Source organism: Bradysia coprophila, unplaced genomic scaffold, assembly GCF_014529535.1.
Source record: "Bradysia coprophila strain Holo2 unplaced genomic scaffold, BU_Bcop_v1 contig_70, whole genome shotgun sequence".
In the NCBI taxonomy this organism is placed as follows: domain Eukaryota; kingdom Metazoa; phylum Arthropoda; class Insecta; order Diptera; family Sciaridae; genus Bradysia; species Bradysia coprophila.
In genome coordinates, this window is record NW_023503941.1 from 1,118,638 (window position 1) to 1,138,175 (window position 19,538).

General features: G+C 37.9%; 1 protein-coding gene across 1 annotated transcript; it reads left to right on the forward strand.

Moving 5' to 3' along the window:
* Positions 1-6,437: 6,437 nt before the first annotated feature.
* On the forward strand, positions 6,438-18,772 carry LOC119083600 (lamin-C-like). The gene is made up of 5 exons (XM_037193336.1): positions 6,438-7,197; positions 15,398-16,448; positions 16,516-16,737; positions 16,814-16,951; positions 18,552-18,772. Exons 1-5 carry the CDS (start codon positions 6,812-6,814, stop codon positions 18,570-18,572), a joined length of 1,818 nt encoding a protein of 605 aa, XP_037049231.1. The 5' UTR covers positions 6,438-6,811; the 3' UTR covers positions 18,573-18,772.
* Positions 18,773-19,538: the final 766 nt, after the last annotated feature.

The window sequence follows — 19,538 nt, forward strand, 5'->3', positions numbered from 1 at the left end:
TTGAGCCGTGTTTTTGGCACCGGCTCGGCTGCGGCGCGGCCTGCTCAAAAATGGCCGGCGGCGGCTTGATCGGCGGCTTATTTTCGGCGGCGCTCATGTCTGTGCCGTGTATTGTGACCACCGAACTTTTTTGTTGCCGATCGTGGCAAATATTTTTCGATGAAAAGATTTCTGTTAGTACACAACAGACAGAGAGCCTGTGTGCATATTAGTCGTAGAGTCATAGTGTGCCAAACTGTACGACGAATGTTTCGGGATAATCATAACCAGAGGGTCTAGAAGTGTCAACTTTGTGTGGTAAAGAAACCAGATTCGTTTCACACACATTAAGAGTGGAAATTAGAAAACCAATTTCTTGTTGAAAGATCTACCGTGTGTTGGTTTGAGTCAGTGCAAAGTAAGTGCGACACTGAAATGACGTAACTGCTCAGTTCCATGAATAGTTAGACCGCTCGCTTCGCCTGTCTGTTCTTGCGTTCGAATTCTGCTGAGTGACTTTGACGCAAAGGGCACTCGCCTAATGTTCCAAAGCAAATAACAAGGGGCCAGGACGAACATTTTTCCGTCGTTAGTAGTGTGGCAACTATTCCTGGTTGTCGAGAGGGAATCGAGAGGTTGATACGCTAATGAGCTCCTTTTTTGGGTGAACATACAAGATGGATTCTTTTCAAAAACCTACCGAAATAAGATCGGGCGCATTTCCCATTGGACTTTTTTATGTGTGCCTAGAAAGGCATTCGTCCCTAGAAGCCACAACCACTTTAGAGAAAAAATCTTCAAAGCTTCTGTGGCCACTGGGAGGTGATCACAGACCGAAAACATGCACTTTTCATTTGAAAACTCGAGGTACACGAAACGTGCATGGTCTTGTGAAGTGCCATTAGAAAGGTAATTTCATGTTTTTTCGAGTCTTATAAAGGTTTCGGAAGCATCTACGATCAAATATGATGCTTTTCCAACCTCCCATAACTTATGGGCCATAAGACCCTATTTGCCCTGAATAAACATTAAATTAACTTTCCAATCATACATCAAACGACCGAGTCAGTTTTGTGTACCTCGAGAAATTTCCATATGAAAAGTAACAAGCTTCGAAGTATTTTTTGGGAAGTGGTTCGGCTTCCAGAGACGAATACCTTTCTAGGCACTTTTCTCTCCACTGGAAAATACGTCCGATATTGGTAGGCTGTTTTTCAAAAGAATCCATCCAATCGTTTGGACTCAAGTGGGACTGGAAACCGTAGCTGTTCGCATTACCGAACGCTGACTTCCATACTTTTAAACTTATGAGTGATTCTTCAGGTAACTGTGAAACAAATGCCAAAAAGAAATCATTTTCAACCTAATTTTGTGAGTAGGCAATTATAACAACAGAGCGGAGGGGTTTTTTTAGCGATTATCTTACCGAGTCATGTTAAATACAAATTAGAATTTTAATTTAATTTGCTTCTTGTAAATCCTCCGTTTCCTTCCTGAAGTATGGTCCACTCAACAAAAAGTACTCACTGATAGAGCCGTGAGAGAGTAAGCTGTCAAGTAAACTAAGCAAAAATTGAAAAAATTCAATTTTATCTCTCACACGGAGTACTTTTTTAGTAAGTGAAAATCAAGCATTAAAGTGCATGAAAAACAAATGAAAATGGACATAAATACCATTCACACTTCATGTTGCGCTCACATTTAGTATATACCTAGATATTCGTTTTACATTGTTTGAATTGTACTGAATATACAAGCCCAATTGGGAGAGAGAGAGAGAGTTGAGATCAATTTCAGCTGTTTAGATCAGTCCAAATCATATCGTTTATTTCGCAACATAATGATTTCAGTTTTATCAAATATTTTCCCTTCATTTAGCCGTATTTTCATAAATTTTCTTTTGGTAAATACATTGACAGCCAACCCTGTGTGAATAATTTTTTATCTACCCAGGTGAAATAACAGCAGTGAAAAAGTACTATTATTTCGACGTCGGTAGATAAAATAGCGTATTCACCTCTGTCCAAATGTTTATTTATTGCATTGCGGTCTATATATCGACATTAAACACTGTTTTTCGGACATTATTTCTCCGAATTATTCCATTGATATGACGTCATTATTATTTATCTACGTAAATATATCCTACATTAATATATCGATAAGTTGATCGTTTCCGCAATACAATAAAACAAAGGTACCAGTGAATATACCACGCACTAATACTCTTCTGTATATTACACGTACACTCGTTACTCTCGTGTTTGTGCAATATACAGAAGAGTATTAATTCTCGGTATATTCACTGGTACCTTAATGTACTATTAGACACTTGGGGTTATACCATTCGCCTTCGGCTCATGCAATAACTCCCCAAGTGTCTGAATAAACATGTGGACAGAGGTGAATAATCTACTATTATCACATACGCGCGGTGTTCGGATGTCAAAATTACTTAACTAGAAGTTTAATTCAAAAATTACACTTCAGTTCTATGTTGTTGTCTCGTTTTCGCTTATGTAGTAAAACAAAGTACACACTTGTCACTATCAGTCTCGGCAAGCCTCGACTTCTTCGTGACAAGTGTGTAATATATACAAATTGATCGGTTATGTACTCATTTGGTACGTTTTGCGCACTTTGAACATTTCCTAAACCTAGTTTTATTCTGTGCACGTACATATAACATAAAGATTGTACAGTAGATTACGTCCTATGTCCTCTTCCTTGGACATTTTTATTCTTGATAAGCAAGAAGCAATCTCACTGGTCAAAATTAAAATGTCCAAACGCAAACGTAAGATATTTTAATCGCCAAGTCCAGCTGAAATGAAAATTATGGCAAATGTCATCAAATAATGTATTCGTTCCGTGGGCTGCAGCGAGTAAAGGCATTTATTTATACTAACTAAGCGTTGAACAGAAATGAAGAAAGGAAGAGAGCGGCTAGCCTTTTATTTATCTTAGATTAATATTTATTAGACGTTACCTTGGATGATAAGAAGACGTTATTCAATTTTATAGAAAATAGTTGCAAGTAGAACAATCGGAAAATTAAAGAAAATAAAAATAATTCTAAAATATTTGAGCGCGTGTGAGGGAGAAATCTGCGATCGGTGTGTTTGTGTAAAAGAGAGGCGAAACTGATAGTTTCAACCAACAGAGAAAAGAATTCAGTTTGTTGCCGGACAGGCGTAATGTAATATTATATAACTGGACCGCTTTTATCAGTAGACTGTGTGGTTTCTGAATTGGTTACTTTTTACGTGTAGCAACAAACGTTTTCTATTCCACTATCTGCAATCTAAAAATATCCCCAAAAACGCCAACAAGTTTATACGCCAAGAAGAAGCATTTTTCCCTCACACACTAGTATACGAAAAGCCTGTGTGTATATCAGTCACTCAAAAGAGCACCCAGGACATATTTCCGCGAAAATATTTGCTCGCGAAATGTCCCGATGTTCTGATAGTTTCTTGTTCTTGAAAATGTCGAAACCTATACCATAAACTCGATACAAAAGACATTTTTGTTCGATGACTTTTGTTATTGAGCGATGCGATGGGGGCCTGGTGTATATCTAACTGGTGCCAAATGAAGAATGTGATTCGATAAATAGAATTTGTATTGAAAACCAAGCCTCTTATTATAATGTATTTACCGAATTTACCGGGTATTTACCGAATGCATAACTTGGGTAAATTTTCGGTAAATTTCAGTTAATTTGGTAAAAAAATTTACCAAAATATGTCCTGATTGAAAAGCGAGTCGTAACAGACAAGTCATGGTTTTGAATTAACTTTTCTGGCATGACGAACCTTTCAATGAAAATTTATCTTTCGAAACGCATTCGTTAAACTTTCCTGACTTTTATATCAATTTAGATCTTCTAAAACATGTGATCGCTACGACTAGGCTTATAACGTTTAGTCCCTTCTAGCGCTCACAAGCACAACCCTTAGACCATAAATATGTCCGTCGTATCGTGTCGTGTAATGATATGGTACAGATTTCGAAACCGTGGTCGACTGAGTGCACACAGCCGTTCCGTCTATAGATTTAAATTCTAATAATGAAGGTCCATTAACCTTATAGAAAAGACTAGCCGTCTGCTATTGCCAATGACGCATTTGCCGTTTTCTAAAAGGTTGAGGTTAACTTGATGAAAATTTGAAGAAGAAAATGATGGGTCAACTGATATTACAAATTTGAGAAAATGAAAATGTTTTTTATACAAATTGTATATTTAGAAAATTTAGAAATGAACACATAGACTTTTACGAAAACAATCTTTTTTTTTAATAAACAAAAATTGCATTTAAATTTATAAATGAAAATTGTTAATTTTAGTAGAATTATGTGACGTGGAAACAAAATATTTAAAAAAAAGAAGACATTTTTGAGAAATATTTCCCTTTTTCCTTATGCAACATTTCCCAGTGTAAAACCAATTAAAGATTAAAAATTATTTGAAAATACACAAACTGAAATCTGCCTCATTTAACTGAACTCCACACCAAATAGTCCATTCCAACGCACGTCCAGCAAAAGTCATCATAGACGACAGCTGCCATCGAGATCGAGAATTCACGCCGTAAATGCAAATGCAAGTGGAAATTCCAAATGGAAAGTGCACAACACTTTTTAATGCAGCGTAATTTTCATGCAAAGAAGCGTTGAAATCTAACTTTTCGGTTCATTTTTTCATAGTTCACGTTCACTTGAAATTCCACCCGGCACACTTCCTAGAAATCGTAGAATTCATACCATAAGAGCACTTCAGAATTTGAATTTTCCGACAAGGTAAATATATGGGCAGAGGTAATTCCATTCACAAATTATTTTGCCTATCAAACAACAGCTGGCCCAGGTTTCTATGCATTTTTTTTGCTTTTAATAAAGTAAACAGATGGCGTTTGTATCGAACTTTCGTTCCGCACTGCACTTGTGATTGGGTTATCTATGGCATTAACCATTACCTCCACCCATATATCTATCTTGGAATTTTAGACAAATCGATGGATTAAAAAAAAAACAACAGATCAAAGAATGTGAACGAAAGATATTTAACGATCCAGAATTATTGGCATTTAAAGGGACAATATCAATAAAATCCAACGGCAACAACATACTCAATCCGAAGCGAATCAAGTGTCAACGATCGGTTGCATTTTGGGGGATCCCAATGTTGAAGGGACGAGTCGTGTAAGCCACGCCTAACGTCACGGATGCAACATAACAAATCTTATATTCACCCGAAACTTTGGATCCGTCTTTCTTGCCATTCCCTGAGGATTTGCGTTACCTTCAGTATGTCTATGTACCTTGCCTCTGGTTAAGAATGTTGGTCAGTTGCTGTGTCCAAAGTATATAAACACTGAAGGTAATGCAGACCCTCAGCGGATCAGAGAAATTACGGATCCAAACTTTCAGGTGAATTCATTTTCGTATGTTGTCTACCTTAGACTTGTGCAACATGACGGTCCTAAATCCTTCCAATTCACCACTAAATACAACTTGACGCAAACGAATTTTATGTGTGTGCAACATAACGCCGCTAAATCGTTCCAAATTCACCGCTAGATGCAACTTGACGCAAACAAATTCAATACGTGTACAACATGACGGAGCTAAAATTCACCTGAAAGTTTGGATCCGTGTGTAACTGTGGATTTGCATAACCTTCAGTGTTTATATACTTTGCTTGGAAGAGACCTATAGACCCAACAATAATACTGGTCATATGCTTGCCGTCTGTTACAGGTTAAAACACAGAATATTAATTCATCTGTTTCAAATATATATTTTTTTTAAATCACGCACCAGTTATTTACAATACAATACAATTTCTTTCATGTTTAATTCGTACCTCACTGGCGAATGCACTACCAACACCATCTGTATGTTAGTTGGTGTACTTCAAAATTTAACCGTAATGTTCGGAAAGCAAATTTACCCGATTTTTGGGATAAAATTGGAGAATCCAGATCATACGGACGGTTCTGTTCGTATCAAAGATTTTTTTTAAAATCAGATTTTAATTAATTTAATTGAAGAAGTTTAAGCGTTTAACGAGTATTTTCTAGCCGACCAGCTGGTAATCGGTTGGTAATGGGTTGGTAATTTACGTGGTTACAGCCAGTGCATACACGGAAATTCAACTTGACCAAATAAAAAAACCGAAATATTCGTTACCAGTCGTTTGCCGGCAATTGACTCTCTTTCTCTCTCTCTTTCACTGTTACGTTACACACATGCCACCGATGATGTCATGTTATTGGTATAAAGAGTATATATCTCATTTAAGCAAATGGTATCGCGCAAATTGTCCGCCCAACGTTTATATTTGTATTTTCGATCAACATTTTAAAACCAACTACCAAGGGCCAGTCAATGGCTAATTATTTACCGTCTGGTAAAAGTCTTCGATCGAAATCGGCAAAAGATTTGATTCAATAACTAAATTACGTGTACGAGTTTCTGTGTGTGTTTGTGTTCGACGAATTGAACTATAGTGCCTAGAGAGTGGGCTTATAAGTCAAAAAATAAACAAAATCTCATTATTTTGCCGCATATTATTTTGTTCAATCGGATTGAGGTATCAGTTGAGTAAAAGCGGTCGTGTGAGATAGTTGGAAAGAAGAAAATATCTTCGATTAATTTGTACAAATAATAGAAGAAGGAGAACAAACATTCAATTCCGTTATTTTCGTTGTAACAAACTCTCGCGAGTGCATCCGTATTCCAGCAACAATTTCATTGATTTCGGAATTTGTTTTTTCTCGGAAGACAAAGTTTTTGATTTTGTGATTATTTTTCAACATTTGCTACAATGTCGTCACGTTCACGAAAAGCAGGTAGTGTGGCACCACAAAATTCTGGACCAGCCGTGTCACCAATAACCGTTCGGCCGACCAGTCCGTTAAGTCCAACGCGTCACAGTCGATTGGCTGAAAAAGCCGACCTACAAAATCTAAACGATCGGCTGGCATGCTACATTGATCGGGTACGATATTTGGAAACGGAGAATGCCCGGCTTACGCTGGAAGTGCGAACGTCACAGGAAACCGTGACCAGAGAAACATCAAACATCAAACAGATGTACGAACATGAGCTGTCCGATGCCCGAAAGTTGTTGGATGAAACGGCCAGGGAGAAGGCAAAGTTGGAAATTGATGTGAAGCGGCTTCTCGAGCAGAATGATGATCTACGACAGAGGTAAGTTGCCAACGAGCTGCATTTCTTGTTTGCTAATTTAATCGAACCAAATTCCCATTTTTGTGACAAAATATATTTTTCGAATCAATTCTTCCACATGAGCACGAAAAAGTGTAATAATATAATTCGGTTGTGGCCCATGCGTGATGACGCCTCGTTTGTATTTTTGTTGATGATGTCATGTCAACAAATAACCATTTCTTACATTTTTCATTGAATTTTTTTTGGGAAACGAAACTTAGCGATGTGTATGATGATAACCATACACACAACGGCGAATTTTTATGATATTCCACCAATCTCTCATCAGCGCTAAATAGAATGTTGGTCGGTTTTAGTGTTTCGATATTGAGGCGCATACACACAAACGGTGTCCGATGATGAGTTCTTGTTGTCGGTGTGGTTTGAAGTGGAGGTCACCGACACGAATTTATTCAATTGACTTGCATGGTTCATCGTGATAAGAACCAGTTTCAAAAAAAAAATAAAATTTCGATTAGTGGTGACGGTGACAAACTCCTTAAATAGACTGATCCGTTTTTCCAATTCTCTTCTTGGAGCGATTGAACTATCCACTAGCAGTAACTTCACGTTATTGCAATTATTTATTTTAAATCTTAAATCTAAACTATCACAGGATTAAAGGAACGATTGAGGTCTCTAGAGGTTATTTCACAGAGTTCTACTATTATGTTCAATGGACATTAGAAATATCCTCCAAAGACCTCAAACTGAAGGAACGTCAAGAAAAAAAACTTAAAAAAACTGATGGAAGTAATGGTCATTCTATAGTTCTAGCATTGGGAAGTAGATGGACCCTTAGGAGAGACGGAATTCTAGGAACTGACCTCCAGACACCTCAATCTTTCCTCAAATCCAGAGAATACTAGAAAAAAACTGCTAGAAATGTTACTTTTCCTTGAATTATAGCTTTGGGAAGAAGATAGACCTTTCGCAGTAATGGAATTCTAGGAACTGACCTCCAGACATTTCAGACTTCCCTCGAGTCCAGAAGAAAGTTCGAAAAAACCAATGGAAGTACTCACCATCCTAGAGTTCTAGCACTGGGAAGAAGGGTGACCCTTCGGAGTGATGGAATTCTAGGAACTGACATTCAAACACATCAATATGTCCTTAAATCCAGATAAGACAACAAAGAAACTGCTAGAAATGCTAGTTTTACTGTGTTCTAGCTTTGGGATGCATTTGGGAAGACTCAGACCCAGTCATTTAGTTACATATCATTCAAAGGTATCATAGTCTTGTCATTTCTTGAGTAAAAATCGATCAAATCGTTTGAAACGCTTATTAATTCTCAAAATTTTCTGTCAAAAAAAAACTTGTGATAAAAGTACTAGTGCTTCCTAGAGCTCTGGCGCCCAATTCTTTGATAGGTCAGAGCTCGTCCAGCTAACGTTGGTAGGGTATGAAATTACCTTTCCGAAAAGCCCCCACACTTCAAAATTGAATAAGAAATGGCCAGGGAAATGAGTCTCAAAGTTAGCGGTTTTTTGGGGGCCACTTTTCCGGGAATCCTCCATAGACTGGGCAGTTCTGGTCCATAGACAAAAAAGTTGTTCTATGAGTTTTAGGTATTGGACTAAAGTTTCCGAAACCGTTGAGACCCCTCAAAAATATGTCGATTTGACGGAGATATCGGAGTTTTGAGTTTTACAGTAAAACCGGTTTTAACCGGTTATTACCGGCCAAAGTACTTGAATGACCAAAGCCACAGATTTCTCACGAACCTCCAATTTGGACTCTCTCATTCATCTCCAGTCCTAATTTGAACATAATTTCGAACTGTCTTCGCTCTTTACCACTGATATAGTTGCAGGTCATAGACAGTTACAATCGAAATTGGTGCTAAGCATCTGCTTCCGTTATTCATTTCAATCGACCAGGTGGAACACACTGTTTCATAAAATTCAGATCCTTTGATAATGAAACTATTGAACGAATGTGTTGTTAGGACTCTAACGACGTGCCGATAAGTCAGAATCTGTGAGAATGTTGGTTCTCACGCTTTCGTTTATGAAATGGTCGTAGCCGGCAATAATAACCACGAGTGCAACACTGATAGAAAATATAACACGACGAGTTAAGTCGGTTTAAACATTCACTTTAATCATTTCATTTTATGTCTACTGAAACCCTTTAAACTCGTGCAAGTCCTCAGTTTCCTAAACGACTTACCCCGCGATTCGGAGTTGAAAATCTTGCTTAATGTTCAAAATGTTCAAAAGCTTCGATAACACCTTGGTCGGTGTGTATCGTCACTCGTCACTCGTGTTTTGTTGGTTTGTGTAAATGTTCGATTTGTAGCTGTGTGAGGTGATATGCTAATTTCTATTCATTCAATCCGGTATATGAATACTTACATTTATACGATTCACCATGAATTGATAATGAATTTGAAGCGAATCACCGTGTAAATAGAGAAAGACGAGCTTGCTTAAAAGGGACAATTTATGCGCATATAGATGAGATGTTTCTTTAATTCCAGAAATTAATTAGAAAAACGAGTTTAATTTAATCTATTTTGGTTCGAAAAGGATTTTCAGCAAATTAAAATATTTCGATCATCTTACGACGAGAAGGTCACTTCTTGTTGTTGTTGAAACAACCAATACTTCGGTTAGAGCTTTTAACCAAATGATGATGGTCAACATAGCTTAAATCTTTGCGTTAAACGACAACAAAACGTTGTTTCTATAGTCGTTCTTTTAGCATTACGTCATGCTCATATATAGGTACATGACGACATCAATTACGTCATCCGATTGATTTTAATGAAGTAAACAATAAAAATCATTATGTGGAACGTTCGACGGCTGTATTCAGATGAATTTATGATTTTTATGTCATTGAATTTTAAGAACATCAAAAGTGCATTAGCTTTTTGAATTAAGTTTCATTCAGTCGCACCGTGTCGGTTTTCAAAACTATTTATTTAATAAAACGATTCCTCGGATCTCGCCAGGTGGTGAACCAGTTTCTTTAGTTTGTCTCGGATCTTGTACTGCAGAGATCCGAGATACCGTTCCTAATAGCATAAAGGGATCCACGTCAGGCATGAGCGCCGCCGAAAATAAGCCGCCGATCAAGCCGCCGCCGGCCATTTTTGAGCAAGCCGCGCCGCAGCCGAGCCGGTGCCAAAAACACGGCTAAAGCCGGCTTGAAACGGCTGGAAAATCAAATAAGGATTTCGAAAGGTGAATGGGTGAAATAATTTTGAAAACCGAGATTCCTGTTGATCCTAAGCAGCTCCAGTACTTTTTGAATTTTTTTTTCAAAATTAAGAAAATTTTGAAAATTTTCTTGAATTTTCATGAATTTTCCAGAATGGTATATTACGTCCTCGCTTCTAAGTTTGTTGTTTTGGCAAGTATGACCTTTGCGGAACGAGCCGAAGGCGCACAATCAGTTAATTCACAAATTTGAGAAAACTTTATCGATCTTTGCGAATTTTCTCGATTTTTTTTCCTTTCAATTTTTACTTGATTTTCGTGAGCTTTCGATTTCTTCTCGAAAACCATTTTCTTAATGAGTTAAATGAGTGTACTGGAGCAAGATTTTCCATTTAGTTCAAGTTTTGAGGCAATAAAACTTGACGCGTTAGTGAACCTTAGACTTAGAGACTTGCTTGTAACAAGACCAGTTCCACTTGCACTTTGAACAACCTAATCTACCTACATTTTCGCTTTCCGTACAATTTCATTTTCATGCTTACTAGTTCATTTTCCATGAATTTATCTAAACGTTTTTATTTTGAAAAAAAAAGTTAAAAGGAACCTCCAGCCGAGCCGTTTTAAGCCGGCTCAAGCCGACTTTTTCGCCGCCGCCGAGAAATTTTTTTCGGCTAGCCGCCGCCGAGGTTTCTCCGTCGGCGCTCATGCCTGATCCACGTAGTGAGAAAAGTGCAGCATTTTCTCTCCCGTGGCGAGAAAATAGCACTTCTCTCATTCGAACTGTCACTTTGTTTATGTCTTTGAAAATGGTATGGTGAATCGATGTTTTTGTTTCGTGAACAAAAACAGCAAAACACAACATGCACGCATGGAAAACGTTGTGTTCACCTCTAGGAGAAATGGAAATTTCCAATCTCTTGTCAGAATTTCATATTTTTCCCACCTTGTAAACAAATAACTATTTCGTACGCATGGCGTAGATTCTTGTGCTATACGTAACTTTAAGAATTCGTAACTTGACAGTTCTGATGGAATTTTATACACGCAACTGTCAAGTTATGAATATTTGGAGTAACGAAAATGCAAGAATCGTCGTTCAGGACTGTATAGATAAGGATTGTCATCATGTTAACGTACTTGTGTGTTCACAACATTGCTCACATTCAGTTTATTTTCAACTTTTGCAGTCTGAAATTCTTTCATAAAGAAATAGAATTCGTTGCCATGCCTCTAGATTGAACACACCCGCACAATCTATAAATTCCCTTCAAATAACATTCTCAATTTCAGTTCAAAAACTATAAATAAAACGAGAGGTAAATATACTTAGGGCAGGCTTAGCGCACCGGCATGGCACCATTAATAATTTCTAATGTGTTCTTAGAACTAACGTTCCATTTTCTTGTAAACAAACATTTATATCCGATACCATCAGCGGTGGTAACCATGTTAACTGGCTATTTATGTGAAGAAGTAAATTTTGTGAACGAACTCTTGGAACGTGCCGCTCGAGCTAGATCTACATTACTAACGCTTTGAAATCATTTCTTTTCGTTTCAAGACTATTTCGCCGTGCATCTTAAAGACAATGAGTGTGTAAAACGTAACTCTGCTTCTTTGATTGGATTACAAATATGTTTTCTTTGTCTTGTTAAGATTCATCCATTTAAGTAATATCAAGTGGGCGAAGTTCCGTTCTTTTTGGTCTATTAAACGATATCTAGGCACGATACACACAATATAGACGCAAATCCACTTGAATATTGTCAAACGATTTGACTGATTTTACATCCGAATGTAATATTCCACACCCACAAGACGAATCATTGAACGCAAGGTCAACGAAAATAGAAAAAAGATCCATCAAAGGGCTTCCAAAATTATTTATTTTTCAAATCTCAAATCTTCAAGCGATCGGTGCAGTGTTGTACAACTTTTGTGAACATTTTTTAGGTAAAACTGAATAAATATTTACACAACCGTAGAGGCACACATGGTTGAGAACTGATTAAACATTCATTCAATTCTCATAAATTGTTTTTATGAAAAGAAATTTCCTTGAATTTGTTGATTTTTTATGTTGCTCTTCGTACACCAGCAAGCAGTGTATATATATGCGTACGTATGACATGACGTCATTTTTATTTATTGTGTTTTATTTTGGAACTCTAGCAGGATAAATTAAACGAAAAATTTATTTCTATTTTCGAAACAAAAAATTGATTCTAATTACGTCGAATATCGCAAATGCTGTCCCCACTCCAACAGGGGTGTAACTTAGAACATTTTTGATTTTTGTACCAGCCCTTGTTCAATGTCGTTTAAAAACGTCGACTCGTTATTCAATTTTCTGAATGTTTAAAGTTTTCGGCAACAACGATTTTCTGTTATAGTAACTTTGAATTGTCTTCGGCAATTGCCTAAAATCGATGGTATTTTACGACAATTTTTATGGAAAAGTGGTACACCCTGTGTCCACTCTATATTGCTACCACCGGCACACGAATGCATAAATTAAAACTTTCTGCCAGCAAATAAAACTGTTGAAGGGTATGTGGATCGTTCTTAAAATGTGGATTGTTGTTGTGGTGAATGTTGAGTTATTGATCCAACAATTCAGTCGATTATTAGTTGTAACATGATGTCATAATTTCGCGGTTACCCAGTTGTGAATAGACCAGGAAAAGAATTATTTATTATTTTTTTTAGTATTAAACCATTAGAACAGTCATGCGAAAATAAATCAAATTGAAACCATTCCACAAAACTTTATTTTTAATTGATGCTAAGTAGGGCGACCAGACGGAGCAATAGTTAGAATTTGAATTTGGTCGAAAACACTATTTTATTCGCATATATGTATGATCTAATGTCACCTCCATCGTACGGTAAAACCGAATTTTGACAGGCCGAAAACAACCGACCGTCATCCACAGAAGCAAACATAACCGCAACTTAAACAAATGTTTTCGTTAAAACTTCAAAGTGAGGCTGTGTTGGCTTCTCTGTGGATGACGATTGACATTTCGAACGGCCTTGGAAGAGACCTATAGCGATTTAAAAAAAGGATTCTGACACACTCGTTTTCATATTATATTTGACAAAAATAATGAATGGCCGTACCTGGTATGTACATTCGTTGCATCAAGGCAGCTCTGCTATATTCTAGATTCTACGATATGAAACGTATTGTTTTACACAATTCTAGAAAATGTTCTATGGATCAAGGTTCTGAAAGAACAGGATAAGACACTTTTGAGTTGATTACGAAGGCGGTGGCGCCTAAATTTCAATCTACCGAAAGCAAATTTTGTTTTCAAATTGACTTTTCACAAAATTTGTAATGAGTGCGTTTAAGAAATTTGATGTCACAGGCCTCCTAACCTCTTCTTTCAGAACCATGCTGGGGACCAGGAAAAATGCCATTCAAACGAATTAAAGAGCCAGGTGATTAGTACGATGACTTAGTTGTGTGCATCTCTCTTTCTCTGAACAGCTTTTTCTCTTCCTTTAATCATTCAAATAACTACATGGTACATGTCGAATGTCTTATATGTTCTGAATTCCACACAGCTCACTGTTTGAGTAAGATCCGCTGTGGTTGCCAAGGCTGTTGGCGTACAAAAATATTTTTTGAATTGTTTTCGTCTATTGTGACACACTCGGTTTGCAGAAACCATCGTGTGAGACATGTTTTGTTATTTAAAGATAACTTACTAGCCTGATAGAACCTTAAATGTACCACTCATGTAGGTTAAACAAATGGAAAGAACGGTGTTCTGGTCACCCTATTTTATTATGACACAAAAATATGCTCAGAAAAATGTGAATAGCACACTAGTGAGCTGAATGTTATTTGGAATTCCAAACTTTTTATTGTGAAATATTGTTATTTGCACGACTGACGAAGATACAACCTGCTATTTCCTTTATATATTTTTCTGTTATTTCTAATGTCAATAATTGTTGAGAACTGCAGGACGCCAATACGTCAATAGAACCAAGGTGTGACAGGGCTTGCTTGCCTTCTCTCCTATACTATATAACAGTTATTTATAATACTTCCAGTGGGAGATGCGGGAAAACAGGAAAAGTAGGAAATAATGCAGTTTTTCTTGATTTCTCACCAATGGCTACGGTTGCATGTACCAACTCGTCTCGTCTAGTCAATACCTTTCATTTGACATATCGCATAAATTTTTTGAATCTAAACATCCAGAAATGATCTTGAAAAACTACTGCAAAACAGTTGCAACTGCAACTGCTATTCTTGCCAATAGCCAATAACTGATCAAAAAATTTATGCGATATGTCAAATGAAAGGTATTGACTAGACGAGACGAGTTGGTACATGCAACCGTAGCCATTGGTGAGAAATCAAGAAAAACTACACATTTTCCTACTTTTCCTGTTTTCCCGCATCTCCCACACGATTCTTCTTACGTAAATTACCATTATTTATCACACTGCTTTTTCGTTCGACTTCAGATGGTATTTTACGTGTTAGAGGGACGTAAATGAGGGCATCTAAAATTTCGTTGCTCGAGCAACAACAAGCAAAAATGCCAAAAATTTTCGGTGAAAAGACGTTTTTTCTACCAGTTGCATTCCTATCGTTTACTTGTCAACTCTACAATGTTATCTCAACATTTTTTTATTTCCATCCATTTGATTACACGCATACTTCTAAGACTCACCTTTTATCAGCGCAATTAAATTCGTCATCATCCAAAACAATGATAAGGCACGCGAATTAGTCAATATTTACAACATATTCATAAAATGGGAGGAATTTTTTGTTCGCAAAACGAAAAACTTACGTTTCACGTTCTCAGCCTTTCAAGAGCTTATCGTTTCTTAATCGCTATACGACCCACCACCATCACACATCGCTATAGTGTTCGTGCTGCAAATAAAATTGCACGAAACGTAGTTCAGCGATAGCGTAATGGTTGTGGGTGGAAATAATGTCTTACCGGCGACTCATACCAATGTCCTCTAAATTTCAGGTTGGATAAGAAGACGAAAGAACTGGCCACTGCAGAGAACAGCCTACGGCTACTTGAATCTCGATGCAACGATCTTACAGCCAAATACAACACTGCCGTTGCTGATCGCAAAAAGGCTCAAGATGAGGTCAAAGATTTGGAGCGTGAAGTGCTCAAATTACGCAAACAATTGGAAGACGCTCGCAAGCATTTGGAAGAGGAAACGTTGGCTCGTGTCGATCTGGAGAACACCGTGCAAAGTCTTCGGGAAGAGTTAACATTCAAGGATCAAGTTCACTCACAGGAACTGACCGAAACGCGATCTCGTCGACAAGTCGAAATCAGCGAAATAGACGGACGACTAGCCGAACAGTATGAGGCCAAGTTGCAACAGTCTCTGCAAGAGTTACGCGACCAATACGAAGCGCAAATGCGAGCTAATCGTGAGGAAATCGAATTACTTTTCGATGGAAAGATTAAGAACATTCAAAATGCTTCGCAACGCGACAAACAAACCGCTGCCGCAGCTCTTGAAGAGATCCGTATAACGAGATCTCGTGTCGATGGACTGCAATCGAAAATCAACGATTTGGAGTCATTGAATTCAGGATTGAATGCTCGAATTCGTGATCTGGAACAGTTACTGGACCTGGAACGGTCACGCCGAGCTGATGACGAAGCTGAATTAGCCAGACTTCGTGAAGAGATGGCATTGCAGCTGCAAGAGTATCAAGATTTGATGGACATTAAAGTGTCACTGGATTTGGAAATTGCGGCGTACGACAAATTGTTACGCGGCGAAGAGCAGCGACTTAACATTACGCCATCGAATTCAGCCACAGCGAGTCAACTGCAACAGTCATTCGCACGATCGGCCAGTGGACGTGCAACACCAGTTGGACGAAGCACCCCATCACGCGGCGGAATGAAACGCAAGCGTACGTTGTTGGAAGAATCGGAAGAGAGAAATTTGTCCGAATTTTCAGTTACCTCTTCAGCAAAAGGCGATGTTGAGGTGTTGGATGTTGATCCCGAAGGAAAATTCGTGAAATTGCACAACAAAAGCAACAAGGTGAGTGTTGGCTTTGCATTGAATTGATCGGGTCGTTTAATGTCTTACGTGGATCGTCTTTAAATAGGAAATCAACCTTGGTGGATGGCAACTGTTGAGAACGGCCGGAGCCAACGAAACATCATTCAAATTCCATCGTTCCGTGAAAATTGACGGTGCCCAAGTGATTACAGTCTGGTCGTCCGACACTGGTGCTAATCATGAACCTCCGCTCAATATTGTGATGAAAGGTCAGAAGTGGTTCGTCGGAGACAACATGAAGACGCAACTATTGAACACGGATGGAGAGGTATGCATGGCAGACGAAGTGTTTACTTGATCTCACACAATTTAATGCTCTCTGTTTGCAATCCATTCTCGTTTAGGAAGTAGCAGCGTCCGAACGGGTACGCCATCAAGTTTCCAGCCACGCATCACGCCATCGTGATTCGTACGGCCGAGGAGAAGATTTGTATCATCAACAAGTGCAACAGTCCAGAGCATCACCATCGTCTTCCGTTGGGGTATGTTTCGAATGATGACAATCGTGTTGCACGACCGACAACGTGCATTTTGTTGCTAAAACACGTGTATCAAGACTTCCTGTGCTTCCTAGTCCCTCAACATATTGAAATTTTTGCGAGTTAGAACAGCGCTAGTGTCTATCTCAGTCGACTAACATTTTAGAGAAGGCAAATTGAAGTCAAAATTGAGGTCATTTGTCATGCTACATGCAACATAAGAGTCATATCGCCAAACACTTCAGGTGATTTTATTAACTTTGGGAACAAGCGGTCTCCGATTTTAATGAGTGATAGCTTGTTGGATTCGTCTTTCAATTCTAGGAAACACGTGTCTTTCACTTTTTCTTAAAAAAAATTGTTTTCTGTGAAAAGCGTTCAAAAGTGAAGACATGTCAGAGGGTACCGAAAACCGTTTTTCGGCAATAACTCAAGAAAAAATGATTTTAAATTGTTGTAATGTTGTACGAATGTCGGCCTTGGAAAGACCTACAGGTAGAGTATACGCACTGCTTGGTGCGAGTAGATCCACGAGAGTTATGACTGAAAATATAGTAAATGTTCGGAGAGTCCACCTTCCCTGCAGCATCGATGTTCCACGGAACTGAGTATGAGGTGTTGTAGCTGGCCTCACCCACAATCGTTCCACATATAAATGAACCCAGTACTTTTGTGCTGCAAGCCCACAGAAGTGTTGGAAAAAAAGTTGGTGCCAAAATGTAGATTTTTTCCTTCTTTCCGGGGGCTCTACAGCTGGAACAGCGTCTGGAACGGTACTACGGCAGTCATTTTTTATCGTCTACCTTATCAATAGAAAAACGCTTCGCTATGTCGCGAATATATGTCGTTACAACAGATCCAGTGTTAATAATATCAAGAGAAAAATTAGGAAATTTTTCTTCGAGGATTTTAGTCAAATAAAGTGTTAGTGTGAAGCACATGACCTCAGGAGTCCGGAACAGTAATTAGTTTTTCAATCGCACCATTATTTGCTAGGTGATAAGAGTTTGGAGAAAGGATATGATCAGGTGGGAGCAAACGGTTCCGTGGAACAGGGAAGACGGACTCTCCGAACATCTGCTATTTTTTTAGTCATAACTCTAGTGGATCAACTAGCACCAAGCGGTGCGTATACTCTGCCTGTAGGTCTTTCCAAGGCCGACATTCGTACAACATTACAACAATTTAAAATAATTTTTTCTTGAGTTATTGCCGAAAAACTGTTTTCGGTACCCTCTGACATGTCTTCACTTTTGAGCGTTTTTCACAGAAAACAATTTTTTTTAAGAAAAAGTGAAAGACACGTGTTTCCTAGAATTGAAAGACGAATCCAACGAGCTATCACTCATTAAAATCGGAGACCGCCTGTTGCCCAATCGCCTGAAGTCTTGGCGATATGACTCATAAATCATGAATCTTTGGACTCGTCAGTGAAATGATAACAGATGGTTGTCAAACATTTTTTGCATAAACACAGTGCGCAGGCATGAATCAAAAACCAAATTAAATGCGACCCAATGAGGACTGAAAAGCACATGTGAACTCTAGATTTAGCAAATTCTATGAACCGCTTGTGTTAATCGATGTTTTTTTTCAATTTCAGCGCTTGTTTTCATTTTGGTAAACAAACACCTTGCCAACGCCACCTCATTCTCTCGTCATGAACTCTCCGTACAACGTAACAACCTCATCAGTTTTTTTTTTAATTATTTAATTTTACGAAAATTGTTAAGTCTAGTGTCTGTGAGCACTTTGCATCAACAAAATATGTGCGTAGTCATTCGCAATAGTCAATTTAGGATGAAGTTTTGTGTTTAAGGTCTATAATATCAAATGGATTATTTTGTATAACAAAAAAAAAGTCAAATTAGAATCACCTCAATTGTGTTTCAAACTGCCGTAATTGAAGTCGTTGTTCGTAAACGTTTAAAATGAAAATGCTGAGCTGAATTTTCAAAAAAAAAAATTATTTCCAGTAAAAAATGTTGGTTAGAAAGAAATGAAAAACTAGATTTTCTATCAAAGGAAGTGAATTATTATATTTTTGGTACTTAAAGTACGTTACAGTTTGACTAAGAATTTTTTTTTGTGAAATAAAATTGCTGTAAACAAAATTGATGGATAATCGTATATAGAAAGGGTTAGCATTTGGTCTATCGACAACAAGAACAGAATATGAGCGGCCTAACCTAACGTTTTCACATTTTGTAGTTTTTGTTTTAAAGCAGAGACGACTTTTCTACACGGTCAATATCGTTCTGTTGAGACGATAATATCGTTCTGTTGACGATAATATCGTTCTGTTGACGATAATATCGTTCTGTTGACGATAATATCGTTCTGTTGACGATAATATCGTTCTGTTGACGATAATATCGTTCTGTTGACGATAATATCGTTCTGTTGACGATAATATCGTTTTGTTGACGATAATATCGTTTTGTGGACGATAATATCGTTCTGTTGACGATAATATCGTTCTGTTGACGATAATATCGTTTTGTGGACGATAATATCGTTTGGTGGACGATAATATCGTTCGGTGGACGATAATATCGTTTGGTGGACGATAATATCGTTCGGTGGACGA